Consider the following 13653-nt stretch of genomic DNA (forward strand, 5'->3'; position numbering starts at 1 on the left):
GTCCTGCGAAAGAGAAGGATTGCCATTCAGTCCTGGATGGAAAAACCTCTCACTAACTAAGCTCAGCAGTTTTAAAAAGCTTTCCCTCAGTTTAAGCACCAAAATTGACTGACATAAGTGAGAAACAATGACAAACCCTTTGAGAATTGTCTTTCCACTGGACATCTGTTCAGGCTTGCCCTTACATACAGGGGACTTCTTCACCTTTAAGTGAAGACTAATATAAGAAATTCTCACAGCTCTCCTTTCCTGTGCTCTAAATCCATCAGTTTCAAACTGACAGGCAATAGGAGATGGGATGAAACACACCTAGCTAACCAAGAAAATGCTGCAGTCAAAAAATCAAAGCAAGTGGGAAAGAGAGAGAGAAAAAGGGATGTCCTTGAGATAGTGCTATCACAATGGAGAATGTTTTTTTTACCATGGACTGTCAAGACAGCTGAGGTCTTCTGATCACCACATACACAGGTATATTCTCCTGTATCTTCTACCTCCAGATCTCGGATCAGCAGCTCTGCAGCAGTTTCTTCTTGTCTCATCCTGTACTTATCACTTGGTTTGAGTATTTTATCCCCTTTTTTCCACTCCACGGGGACACCGACCTTGCTCAGCTCACAGTGCAGAGTAGCTGTTGCTCCATCTGTGGCTTCCCTGTTCTTCAACCCTTCTTTGAAAAATGCAGGCAAAGCTGAAGGACAGCAATATGAGCAGTGAGATGCAGGGCTCCAAAGACTTAAAATTATGTTTAATTTTCCTTTTCCCTCTTATCTTGAATGGATTTAACAACAATAGAACATAGATTCTTGAGTGTCTCCATGACTCAGCATGAGGAAAGAAATATCATCACCAGGAAAGGATTTAATGCTTGCAATAATCCATAGAGGTATTTTACATTTACTCAGAGTCACAAAACAATACAAACAGAAGTAGAAAACCCATTTTTTTCCCCTGTGAAATTTCAAGAAAAAAGAATAAACACTAATTTGAAATTTCTGGGGTAAAAATGGTTTTCTTATATGACTTTTTAAACCATAATGGGAGAATGTTTGTTATGTTTCCACATACTTAAGCAAACATAAAGACATTTTACTTTTTTTTTTTAGAAAATGAAACCCTGGAGTTTCATTCTAAATGTCAGTTTGAAATGAAATTGTTCATTTCAATACATGGTGGGAACACAAACATTTTCACCTCAACTGACATACCCTTTGAAACATGTCAGGTTCAGTAAAGATCAAAGTTCTCCCTGAGAATGGTCAACCCTCATAAGGTTTGGGCTTGCTTTACACAGGACACCAACTGAATGCAATGACAACTGGGCTGTAAGTATAAAAGCACCTTGTTGTCTCAGGAATGGAGTATGGACATAAGATTCCATGGAATAAGCTAATCTTTTGGAATTTTATGAAACCTTAAAATCCCTAAGTCATAATCCCTTTGAGTCAACCCATTTTAATGGGCTTAAGCATAACTAGGAGTCTAGTAAAGGATCTTTCAAGGGAAAGGCAAAATGATGGACCCTAATTAAAACAGTGGCATCAACCCTGCTTGCCTTACTCTGAGCTTGGACACCAATAACCCTCTTGTGCCACACATCCCAGCTGCATGGACACCAATGGGTGCACTTCATTGGCACCAGTGAGCTGTGGATAAGAGTCTGGCAGAAGAAGAAGATGGGAATGTAAGCCAGTGTCTGTCCAAATGGACAGAGAAAACAGGATTGTTATTTTCAGTATGTGTCTTATTTGGTTTGGTTTACCATGTACTGTTAAAACTGCCATGGTCTGCTGGTCTCCACACACACAGGAATAATTTCCAGCATCCTTCATGTCTAGATTTTGGATTATAAGCTCAGCAATGACACCTTCCCGTTTCATTTTGTATTTGTCACTTGTCTTGAGGGTCTTGAATCCCTTCTTCCACTCCACGTTAGCAGCAGCCTTGTTGAGTTCACAGTGCAGAGAGACACTTTTACCTTCAGTGCCTTCTTCATCTGTCAGTTCTTTGGTGAAAAGAGCAGGCAGGACTGCAGAGTAAATGCAATATGGACATGGCATCAATGTTGAGAAAGCCTCACCCAAGATCTACTCACTCTCTTAATCTCTCTGAAGCCACAAGACCTTAGTCTCCACCAGGGAGTTGTTCCTTGAGGAGTTTACTCCAATCTCCAACACTTCAAAAGATAATTAATTCTGGGGGTATTTTTGTTCCTGTCCTCATGCTTTAAAACTTTAAGAATAAGTCTATCTGCAAAGGTAGTTGACAAGCCACCTATCCTTTACTTTATATACCATAAAATCAAACACATAAAATTAGAGGCCATATTTCAATATGAGACTCAGAGCATTTTGTTTCCCTTGAGAAAAACAGCAGTTCCACAGGAGTGCCTGACTCATGGCACTGTCTGTATTTGTATAAATAGAGCCCCTTAAAACAGAGCATTTACAAACATGCTGTCAGCTTGCTGCAGAGATAAAGTATTTGCTTTGGAAGAGTTATGCCAAAATTGGTTAAAAAGGGCTGGGAATAGCAGGAGCATAAAAAAAGCTTATTTTTCATTAAGATTGTCCTTGTGTAGTGTCATACATCGATGAAAACTTGTTCATCTTAGAAGCAACAAGTGTAACAGTCACAAAAATTAAATATTATTCCCACTCTTAGGTAAATCCCTACAGGAAAACTTCTAAACAAGCAGCTATTCTGGACTAGGGAGGTTGTGTTGAGTTGGGCATCTATACTGCACTTGTCATTTCAGCATAGCACCTAGGACGACACACAGCACATCAAGAGGGCATCAGGTGAAAGGAGAGAGAGAGAGAGAGAGAGAGGGAAAAGATGATAGGAAAATTAATCAGCAGAGGAGAGGATATAAAGTAGGTAGGGATCAGATGAAGCAGAGGAAAATGAGGAAGAGGTCTTGGAATGATATAGGTTTACTTGGGCACGTGCTGAGAATTTCTTTTTTACCATTTACTGTCAAAGCAGCTGTAGTCTGTTGATCTCCACACACACAGCTGTAGTCACCAGTGTCTGTCATGATAGGAAAATTAATCAGCAGAGGAGAGGATATAAAGTAGGTAGGGATCAGATGAAGCAGAGGAAAATGAGGAAGAGGTCTTGGAATGATATAGGTTTACTTGGGCACGTGCTGAGAATTTCTTTTTTACCATTTACTGTCAAAGCAGCTGTAGTCTGTTGATCTCCACACACACAGCTGTAGTCACCAGTGTCTGTCAAATCCAAATCCTGGATCGTCAGCTCTGCAAAGGGACCTTCCTGCTCTATTTTGTATTTTTCACTTGACTTGAGGACCATATTCCCCTTTCTCCACTCAACCGGGGCTGATTTGCTTAGTTTGCAGTGCAAAGTGACTGCTTGGCCCTCTGTAGCTTCCTTGTTCATCAATTCTTCTTGGAAGAGGATAGGCAAGGCTGAAGATATACCAACAGAGAAGCAATCAGCACTAGAGTGAAATGAAGTGGTCTGTGCTGTGAGTTACTGGGCTGCAGTGTCTACATTTAACCAAAAATGCACTACTGCTACATGGGTACCATTTAAAGGGAGGTAAAACCTCCTAAAGGAGAAAGAAATAAATTACAGAAATCAGTATGCAACATATATGTGTTGTCTCAAGGCAAAAAAAGCACAAGGAAATATTTTCTAATAGGTTGACTCTTTGCCATCACAGAGCTAAAAACACAAAACCTCTAAGAAATCACACTGAGCAAGCCTTGATTGACCAGAAAATTTTGTCAAATATGCATCTTAAAGAGAAACATGGGTAAAATGGTTACCATTCACTCTCAAAGCAGCTGTTGTCTTCTGGTCTCCACAAATGCAGGTATAGCTCCCAGCATCTGTCAAGTCTAAGTCTTGGATAACCAGCTCAACAAAACGCCCTTCCTGTCTCATTTTGTATTTTCCACTTGGCAGGAGCACCTTCCCATCCTTCCTCCACTCAGGAGAGCCCCCGGCCCGGCTCAGCTCGCACTGCAGTGTGGCTGTCCCGCTCTCTGTGGCTTCCTCGTTCTTCAGCTCTTGTTTGAAACGGACTGGCAGGGCTGAGAGATGCAGAATGAAAAGGGATTGCAACCCAAGACCCTGCTCAGATCTCTGGTCAGAGGCTGAATCATGATATATTGCATATCTACCTAAACCTTATTGCAGCACCCTCGTCCTTAAGAACATCCTGTATTTTTTCATGGATGGCTAAAGAAATTCTCTAGTAAATTACTCTGTGGAAATCCAAGTATTTGTGATCTCGGTTGAGATCATGTACACAAGTGATAAACTCATCCTTATCACTAAAGGTGATGAACCCTCCTTAACAGAAAATCCCAAGGAATCTTATGTTTCCATGCTAATTCAGGAAAACAAACATGCAGGACATCATCCTTCACTTGAGGAAAGGTAAGAAGATAACACAACACACACACATATTAAACATTGGGCATAATGAAAGCTGATAGAGGATGGAAATTGGGGACAGGAGTGACATGGCAACATAGAAAAGTGGATGGATCTAAGCAGTAGAAGCAGGACGTGAAGGTAGGAGTTGTGAGATAACATATAGAGAGGAGGAGGAAAGGTGTGGACAAAAACATTCCAGAGTTTCACAGGTTATTTCTGCCTTTTTACCATTCACTGACAAGGCTGCTGTGGTTTTTTGGTTCCCCACTACACATGTATAGTCTCCAGCATCCTTTGGGTCCAGATCGTGGATCAGCAGCTCAGTGACTGTGCCTTCCTGCCTCATCTTGTACTTGTTACTGGGCCGGAGAAGAGTGTGCCCCTTCCTCCACTCCACAGGAGCCTCTCTGCTCAGCTGGCATTGCAGGGTGGCTGTCCCACCTTCCACAGCTTCCACATGCTTCAGCTCTTCTTTGAAGAGCACAGAGACAGCTGAGGAATGAAGCATTCTCAGTTTACTTTAGGAGCATCATCACCATCTGATGACCTCATATAAGACTTAAAGCCAAAACAAATTCTCTTGGCACACACAGCCAATAAAATCTGACCTACCTGCACTTCCAGGACTCATGTTTATAATAGCACACCAAGAGTTTGGGATGAAATAAAAAGAGAACAATTATTTCCCAAAAATTAGAATATCAGAGTAATTACCATTCTGCTACCCAAATGCTGTTGGTCACAGATGCATAAAAACTTGCTGAGAAAGTGGAGAAAAAAATTGAACATTATTTAATAAAATGTGTAGCTGAGGCCCTTCTTACCTCTTGGCTTAGTGCTTGACCAGTCTTCTCTATCCTAAGCATAAGAGATATTTCATAGGGAAGAAAAGATATTTTGTTATCAGGTATATTTGATTGACATGTTTTAGCATGAAGTAATCATCCCAGTAAACAGAGAACATAATGGACTCAGTCAGAGGTGCCTTTTGTTTGTACTGATCCCTAAATTTTCTGAACACTCGTGCTATGTGTGTAGGAGGTAGCAGGACCATGGCAAGAAAAACAACAAATGGTCACAAGCAGGTGTCTCATTCCTACCATGGATTTTGACTTGGGCTGTGGTCTGCTGGTCTCCAGTGTCACAGGTGTATCTTCCCGCATCTTCTGGCTCTGCATTATGAATCACCAGCTCTGCCACTGTCCCCTTCTGCTTCATTTCATATTTGGCACTTGCCTGGAGCGTGGCTTCTCCCTTCTTCCACACCACGGTGGCATCGGTTTTTGTGAGTTCACAGCGCAAGGAGACAGATTTCCCTTCTTCCATTTCCGTGTTCTCCAGGGCTCGTTTAAAAAGGACAGGCACAGCTACAACACAGAACCAGGGATTAGGACATGCCCCGTTGACCTGTTACAAAACAACTGCCCCATGAATGCTGCCACCTCTTCCAAATGAGCAGAGCAGCCCTGGCCCCTCCCTTGGCTGTGTGGCATCAACATGATTTGGCTTGGGAGGAGGAAGAAACCTTTCCTCCAGAGGTTATCATGTCACTGTGGAGAGGACATAGTCTCAAGCTGTACCAGGAAAGGTTTAGGTTATGTATTAGGAAGAATTACTTCACAGAAAAGGTGATTAGACACTGGAATGTGCTGCCTACAGGGGTGATGGAGTCACTGCTCCTGGAGGAGTTTAAGGAGAGACTGGATGATGGCATCTAGTTGACATGGTGGTGTTAGGTCATAGGTTGAACTTGATGATCTCAGAGGTCTTTTCCAACCTGATTGATTCTGTGATTCCTATGAATATGGGAAAAGTTTCTTTCATTTTTAATAAGAATCTGTTCGGAGTCTTCTGGACATCATCACCTAATGAATTCCCTGCTCCTGCAGGGCTCTGAAACAATATTCATATCCTATATCTCTCCTGCTTTCTGCTCCAGCATACACTACTTTTGCTATGGTACTAAATGTACGGGAATTGGTAAGGGCATTGGGGAGTGCAGATGACATCTAAGAGCCTTTAAAAAGGTTGTTTGGGAAGTTTGGGGGTCTAAATATTAATCACTTGGCCACCTGCAATTTTCCAGGGACTGGACTTATGTTTTCACATTCTTGTGCTCCAATTCTACTGGTCTTCATCTCTAACTCAAATCTTATTCACAGGGATGTAAAGCAGCTGATAGGTCAGGAACTACAGCAGAGAGAGTATAGAAAATTAATCCTCTGCACTTCACTTAATTATTTTTTGCCCAGTGGGAAATTACAGACTTAAAATCCCAGACACAGAATGTGAGATGCTATGAATGAAATATATACAGGTGCCTACAAGTATGCAATATTGCCTTTAAATTATACGTATTAAAGATGCCACTGACACAAAAAAATGGAGTGTAATGTGACTTTTTGTAATAGATCTACTAAGTACTTCATTAAGAAAGTATGGCAATGTCTAACTACCCACCATTCACTTTCACCCGAGCAGTGGTCTTCAGTTCCCCAGTGCTGCAGGTGTAGTCCCCAGCATCTACTGATTTCACATCTCGAATAATGAGCTCTGCCACAGTTCCATGCTGCTTAAATTCATACTTCTCACTGGCATAGAGAACAGTGTCTCCTTTCATCCATTTCACTGGGGTACCAGGTTTGCTGAGCTCACAGGTCAGCTTAATTTGTTTTCCTTCTTTAGCTTCTTCATTTTGGAGCTCTTGCTTGAAAAGAACTGGTGCTTCTGAAAAAGGATAATACAAATGCTGAAGGAAACATATGAGGTTGGAAAACACTTTTCCTTTTTTGATTCAGAATTCATTACTGAGATTTTAAAAAAATACAAATGGAAAAGCACTAGAAAACAGCAAACAGATTCTGACATCTCACATCTGGCTGCCAGCAATTTACAGCAGCAAAAAAATATTGAGGCCATATGCTGATTTTCCTTTTTAGCACTATCTGAACTATAGAAATCATTGTTTCTATTACTGTTTTCATATTAGCAGCAGCAGCAACTGCTGCACTGCTATTAATGAGACAAACTGTTGCAGATGGGTGCTCAGAGCTGCACCACTGGCACAAAAAACATAAAACTTCACTGAGGTCAACTCACACATGACACAGAGGACACAGAGGAATGGCAAAGCACTTTCTGGCATGACCAGCAGTACATACTTCTCATTATAAAAATCCCTACAACATGATTTTATCCAACATGAATACAGACTTAAAACCAGTACAGAGCAAACACAGAGAGGGAAGCACAGCTGTACATGGCAGGGTCCCTGTGGAGCTTCCTCTGCAGGCTCTGTCACAGCTTGGGATTCAAGGCTTTGAGGTGAGCTAGTGTTGGGAAGGCACTTACTGGGAAAAAAACTCAAGTGAAGTGTTCTCCTTCAGATCATGAAAAAAATATAATTCTTCCTGAATTCTGCTGTCTTATGAATACTCAAGTCAGCTCCTGATTCATGATGCACTTAACTTGTGGCTGTTGCAAAACTGCAGCCTATTCTTCTGTCCCCCTTTTGCCTCTGGTTGGGGACACTCAGTGTCACATGGCTACTGGTTATTATTTTTAGGTTTTGCTATTTCTACATTCTGCTGCTCTGATGTGACCCTAATAGATAAAAGAAAGCTCCAATGGTGCAATCTGTTGTAGACATTCTTATGACTTGACTCCTACATATCTAGTGGTGATCTGAATCCATGTGTTTAAATCCTACATCCATCCACATCATTCTCTGTGAAGGGAAAACTGGGCTGTTATGGAACATTATGAATGGGGTTTATTTCCTAATAGAAAATTATTCTTCATAATCTGTTAGATCCAGGTCCTAGTGAAGTCAACACAGATCTTTCTTTTTTTGTGCAAGGGGTATTGAGAATTCTTGTGCTAAAGAAAGACAGAGAAAATCAGGACCATCAACCAGCACCTCTTCTTCATTACATCTTCTCTTTCCTTGCACAGCAGACCTCAGCCTTGAGTTGATTTGCTTCCTTGTGCTCTATATAAATCCTGTGAGCAGCTTGTCCTCCCACTCCATGCTCTGAGATTCAAATTGACCATTCCAACAAAACCAAATGCTTTTATATTCACACTGACTTGTCTAATCCAGATGCAGCTTTCAAAATTTGAAAAAAACCCCAAAAGTCCTTTGCAATAAATACGGTAATTCTGAAAAAGGAGACTATGATCTGACATGGTGGAGACTGTGGGTTTTACATCTCTGGGCAACAAGAAATATTTATATTTCCAGTAAGAAAACATCTCTCTAATACTGCATTCTTGGACTGTCTGGCATTCATTTCATTCTCTCACTACAGAAGTAGTGTCAACAGTAGAAGTCAACAATGAATAGCAGAGAACACATATAATTTTACATTTCAAGCAATGAAAACTAAGTAAAAAATTTAGTGACTGCACTTTTTTTATTCCTTGAACTAACTGATTTCTCCTCATTTATCATCATCTTAGCAGCTTGACTAGAGGAGAACTGAACAAGGCATCTAATGTACCATCACTGCAGTATAACATTCCCATCTAAGGTCCAATAAACACTCTGAGAGTTGTCCAGAATTACAAAGTGCTCATTCTCCAGCAATAGCTTTATTATATAAATAATGCTATTCTTGAACATAAACAGATATACACAGGATGAGCCTAAATTTGTAGCATTTTTGTTCATTTTTTTTTCACCTACCCACATTAGCCCCATTTATTTCTGCTCATTATTTCCTCTCCTGCCATTTTTATGATTGATTTACCTTTAACAACCAAACTGGCAGATGTTTTCTTATCACCAGCTTCAAATGTAATGACCCCCGAGTCCTTCAGTGAGAGCTTTTTCAACGTTAGCAAGTGATATCCACCAGGCTGAGACTGGATGTCATTAAGTTCATTGGTATGGAGTGGGGTTTTATCCAAAAACCACTGCACTTTGCTATAGTTTACAGGAGAGATTCTGCACTTGAACATGGCAGACTCTCCTTCTAACACAGTGACATCTTCCAGGTCTTCTGTTATTAGCACTTTCTGGCCTGAAAGGAACATAGATACATCAATTACTGGAATCTTCAGTTTCTAGCATGAAAATTGATAAGGAAAATTCCCAAGATTTCCCATGTGAGTATTTCAAGAAAGAGATGTGTTCATGATACAGAAGACTGAAACACAATTCCCCCAATCCTGAACACAAAACTCATTCACAGGAAGATAATACATACAGGACACACACCAAAATAGGATGAAGACAACTTTAAAGCTCCAGAAAACATAAAGCAGAGCAAGTGTATTAGAAACTTTCTACTAATGAAACTACCTGGAAAGGCTGAAAGGATGCATCTCTGACAGCATTATTGGGCTCTAGACATCAATAAGGAGATGATCCCTCCCTCCCATGACAGCCTCACTGTTTTCTTAGTGCAAATATAACTGTGAGATGGGATCACTGAACCCACATCTTTAAGCTTGTACAACCATAAACATAGAGGAAAGTGGAGAGAGTGTCTGACTGCAGCTTTGATAGAAAGAAACAAAACATCTCCCTGAAAACCTGCCTCTGTAGATGGATATACACCTCACCAAAAATAAATACATAAATATTAACCTAACTAAAAATATATAGAAAATAAAGTTATCACTGTCTACAAAATTATATCTGATGTTCCTCCTAATTACAAAACCATTACAGGGATTTTCTTTACTTTTCTCTTTGTGACAGTGAAGTATTTTTTCCACTCAGAAAAGCTGGTGCTAGCAAGCTCAAAGTGATTTCAGGTAGCTCAGAGCCTGAGGTTATAATGGGGATTAAGTACACTTCTTTGCTTCTCAAGGCCTATCTAGCAGATGGTCAGAGGTGGAGGAGTCTGACCTTACCTCCTCATCTTTAATAACTAACCAAATTAGCAAGTGGACACAGACACTGATTCTCCATCTGACTATTCTTGAATTATTTCTTTTATTATCTTCATTGCTTTATCAATTTATTCTCAAGGGTTTCTTCCATTTGGGGAACTTGTGAGGAACAGTGAAAACAAGATCTCATTCCTTCCTCTTAAACATGGCCCTGCTGCTAGCATTGGCCACCACAGCTCATTTATTGCCCCCAGGGTCAAATAAAGCCTGCTGGACTGGTTGTACTCTTCAGCTGGAAGTTGTGCTGCACTCTACCTACATCTCTAAGGTGCAGAGGGACATTTAGCACCAAAAGATTCTGGCCTTGAAGATGCTCTGAGGGCTGGAGCACCTCTGCTATGCAGACAAGCTAAGAGAGTTGGGGGTGTTCAGCCTGTGGAAGAGAAGGGTCCAGGGGGACCATAGAGTCTGTTACAATGCCTGAAGGGGTTCCAAGAGAGTTGGAGAGGGACTTTGGATAAAGGCCTGGAGGGATAAGACAAAGGGGAATGACCTTAAACTGGAAGATGGGAGATTTAGATTAGATATTACAAATAAATTCTTGTTTCTGGGGGTGGTAAGGCACTGGCACAGGCTGCCCAGAGAAGTTGTGGATGTTGTCCCATCCCTGAAAGTATTTAAGAACAGGCTGGATGGGGTTTGGAGCAACCTGGTCCAGTGGAAGATGTCCTTGCCCATGGCAGAGGGGTTGGAACTAGGTGATACTTAATGCCCTGCCAATTCAAACCATTTTCTGATTCTGTGGACCTCTCATTTACCCATCTCCTCTTAAAAAACACTACTGGGAAGAGGCATCAAGGTACATGGAGAAAAGCCTAGAGGCAGAATAATTTTTCCCTCATCTAACAGCAAACACTGTCAGATGTCTCTGCCAACATCACGTGTTCACACAGGAACACCAGCCTGTCCTCACAGCAGCATTTTGGGGTTAAATCACACCCAAAGTACTCCAGGTGCAATTGCTGCAAATTGGCAAATTACTCTGCATGTCCAGCTCCATGTTGCTATATTTTGGGCCACATGTTCCTTAAATCATGAATGAGACAGAGCCAAAAAAATCAATGGATCTGCTACCCATATGCTGATAAATAGATCTGCCTGTGCATACAATGTTTCCCATGACAGAAATGGGATGTACAATCATATTCCTCTCAGCATACCTTGCACAACCAGCTTGGCTCTGGACTGGGCATCACCAATGTCACAACTGTAAGTGTCACTGTCACTTTTCTCCAAATTCTTGATGGTCAGCTGGAGGACTTGTCCTTCCTGTGTGATCTCATATTTCCTGCCAACCCTGAGTTCAGCGATGCCTTTCCTCCAGACCACAGAGGATGCAGGTCTCTCACTCTGGCACATAAAAACTGCAGTTCCACTTTCATCAACTTTCAGGTCTGAAAGTTCCTTGACAAAATAATTAGGTTTTTCTGGAAGGAAAAAAAAATAAATATTTTAATTATATAAAAATACAAATGAGAGAGCCAGATTTGTTATCCACACTCATCCTGAGCATACAGAGTGATCTTGCTTCCCCTAAGCCACCATTTGTTTAGAGTTAAGAATCACAGAATCATTTAGGTTGGAAAAGACCCTTAAGATCATCAAGTCCAACCATTAACTTAACCCTAGCAAGCCCATCTCTAAACCATGTCCTTAAGTGACACATCTACACGTATTTTAAATCCCATCAAGGATGGTGTCCCCATCATTTCCCTGGGCAGCCTCTTCCAATGCCTGACCACCCTTTCATGAAGAAATATTTCCTAATAGCCAATCTAAACCTCCTCTGGTGCAGCTTGAGGCCATTTCCTCTCATCCTATCAGATGGAATGGACCTAAGATCACCAGGTCCACCTTCTGTCACAGGACATATCAGGTAAAATATCTACAGGAAAGCTTAATGCCATTATCCAGGTGCTGGTGAGGTCTCATCTTACAGACCATGTATGGTTTTCATCACCCATATTCAATGAAAACTAATTAAAATTGCCAGTTTTGATTGGCTCATTACATAACAAGATTCTTCAGTACCTACAAGGTGTTTTTTCGTATCTTTTCTTTTAAGCTTTTAATCCATGATGTTTTTTGAAAATTAAAATTGATCCTGTTCAGGGAGATGGAAGAGAAGAACATCTCCCACAGACTGTAGATATTAACCCCTATCTCTGTACCTGCCAGCCCCTCTCCGTGCTTCAACTGACCTTGTACTGTGATCCTGGCTGTCGTTTTAGAGACCTCTGTCTCACAGGTGTACTCCCCACTGTCCTTGACTGTGGAGTCATGGATTATCAGAATGGCCCTTGTGCCCTCTTGCTTCAGGTCATATTTCTGGCTTTTTCGGATTGCTTTGCCATCCTTGTACCACCTGATGTTCACATCAGGTTTGGACAGTTCACAGCTCAAGTTGATGTCCTGCCCTGCTGGTGATGTTTTATCCTCCAGCTGTTTTGTAACCTCAGTAGGTTTTTCTGAAGAGGAAAACAAGAAGGATTTTTGAATCAAAATCATGATCACTATATGGCTGGGGGTTTTGCAATTCAAATCACAGAATCACAGAATGGTTTGGGTTGGAAGGGACCTTAAAGCTCATCTTGTTCCAAGCCCTCTGCCGTGACCAGGATAGGGCCTGGAGCAACCTGATCTAATGGAAGGTGTCCCTGCCCATGGCAGGGGGCTTGGAAATAGATGAATATAAGGTTCCTTCCAACCCAAAGCATTCTAGAATTCTCTGATTCTATGAAGAAAGACTTATTGCAGATTCCCAAATACGACTCAGAACTACCTGTTTCTTCTCTCCACTGACAACCCTGGGAGCCTTTGGTGATTATCTCTGAAGCACACAGAGTTGTAATTATCTGTACACACTACTCAGTGTACTCAGCTCTCAAATAACTATTAAAAGTTTCAGCCTTTCATTTATTTTTAAGGAAAAATCTCAGTTCTTCAAGGCTCACAGGGAAGGCTGTTATTCACTGATCATAAAACACGTTTGCCTCTGTGGTTTGCTGACATACCTTGGGAAACTACACAAAGGAAATCAAATCCCAGAACCTTTCTGATCTCATTACCTTTCACAATTAGAGAAGCTTTGGAGGTTAGACCACGGGCAGTGAAAACAACTTCCCCAGCATCATCAGGAATCACACTTTTGATATTGAGTGTGTATTTCCGACCCATGTTGGAGGCTTTAAATCGCCCTCCACTGTCCACTTTTCTCCCATTCAGTGTCCAGTTGAACTCATCAATGCTTTCATGGGACAAAATGCACTCAAAAGTGCAATCTTCTCCCACATGGATTTCAGTGTTCTTCAGCCTTTTGGTGATGCCAATGTTCAGTTCTGC

General features: G+C 41.3%; 1 protein-coding gene across 1 annotated transcript in view; it reads right to left on the reverse strand.

Annotated features, from left to right (window-relative positions):
* OBSCN (obscurin, cytoskeletal calmodulin and titin-interacting RhoGEF) overlaps window positions 1-13653 on the reverse strand; it is a gene marked incomplete at its 5' end in the record, with an annotated part of 106066 nt that overhangs the window by 76684 nt on the left and 15729 nt on the right. Inside the window, 10 exons of the mRNA XM_009084716.1 lie at window positions 422-688; window positions 1760-2026; window positions 3168-3431; window positions 4639-4902; window positions 5511-5777; window positions 6871-7137; window positions 9162-9434; window positions 11472-11738; window positions 12513-12779; window positions 13380-13649. Of these exons, the coding sequence (XP_009082964.1) occupies window positions 422-688; window positions 1760-2026; window positions 3168-3431; window positions 4639-4902; window positions 5511-5777; window positions 6871-7137; window positions 9162-9434; window positions 11472-11738; window positions 12513-12779; window positions 13380-13649 (2673 nt within the window). The remainder of the gene's footprint in view (window positions 1-421; window positions 689-1759; window positions 2027-3167; window positions 3432-4638; window positions 4903-5510; window positions 5778-6870; window positions 7138-9161; window positions 9435-11471; window positions 11739-12512; window positions 12780-13379; window positions 13650-13653) is intronic.

This window comes from Acanthisitta chloris, unplaced genomic scaffold (genome assembly GCF_000695815.1).
Source record: "Acanthisitta chloris isolate BGI_N310 unplaced genomic scaffold, ASM69581v1 scaffold1381, whole genome shotgun sequence".
NCBI lineage: Eukaryota > Metazoa > Chordata > Aves > Passeriformes > Acanthisittidae > Acanthisitta > Acanthisitta chloris.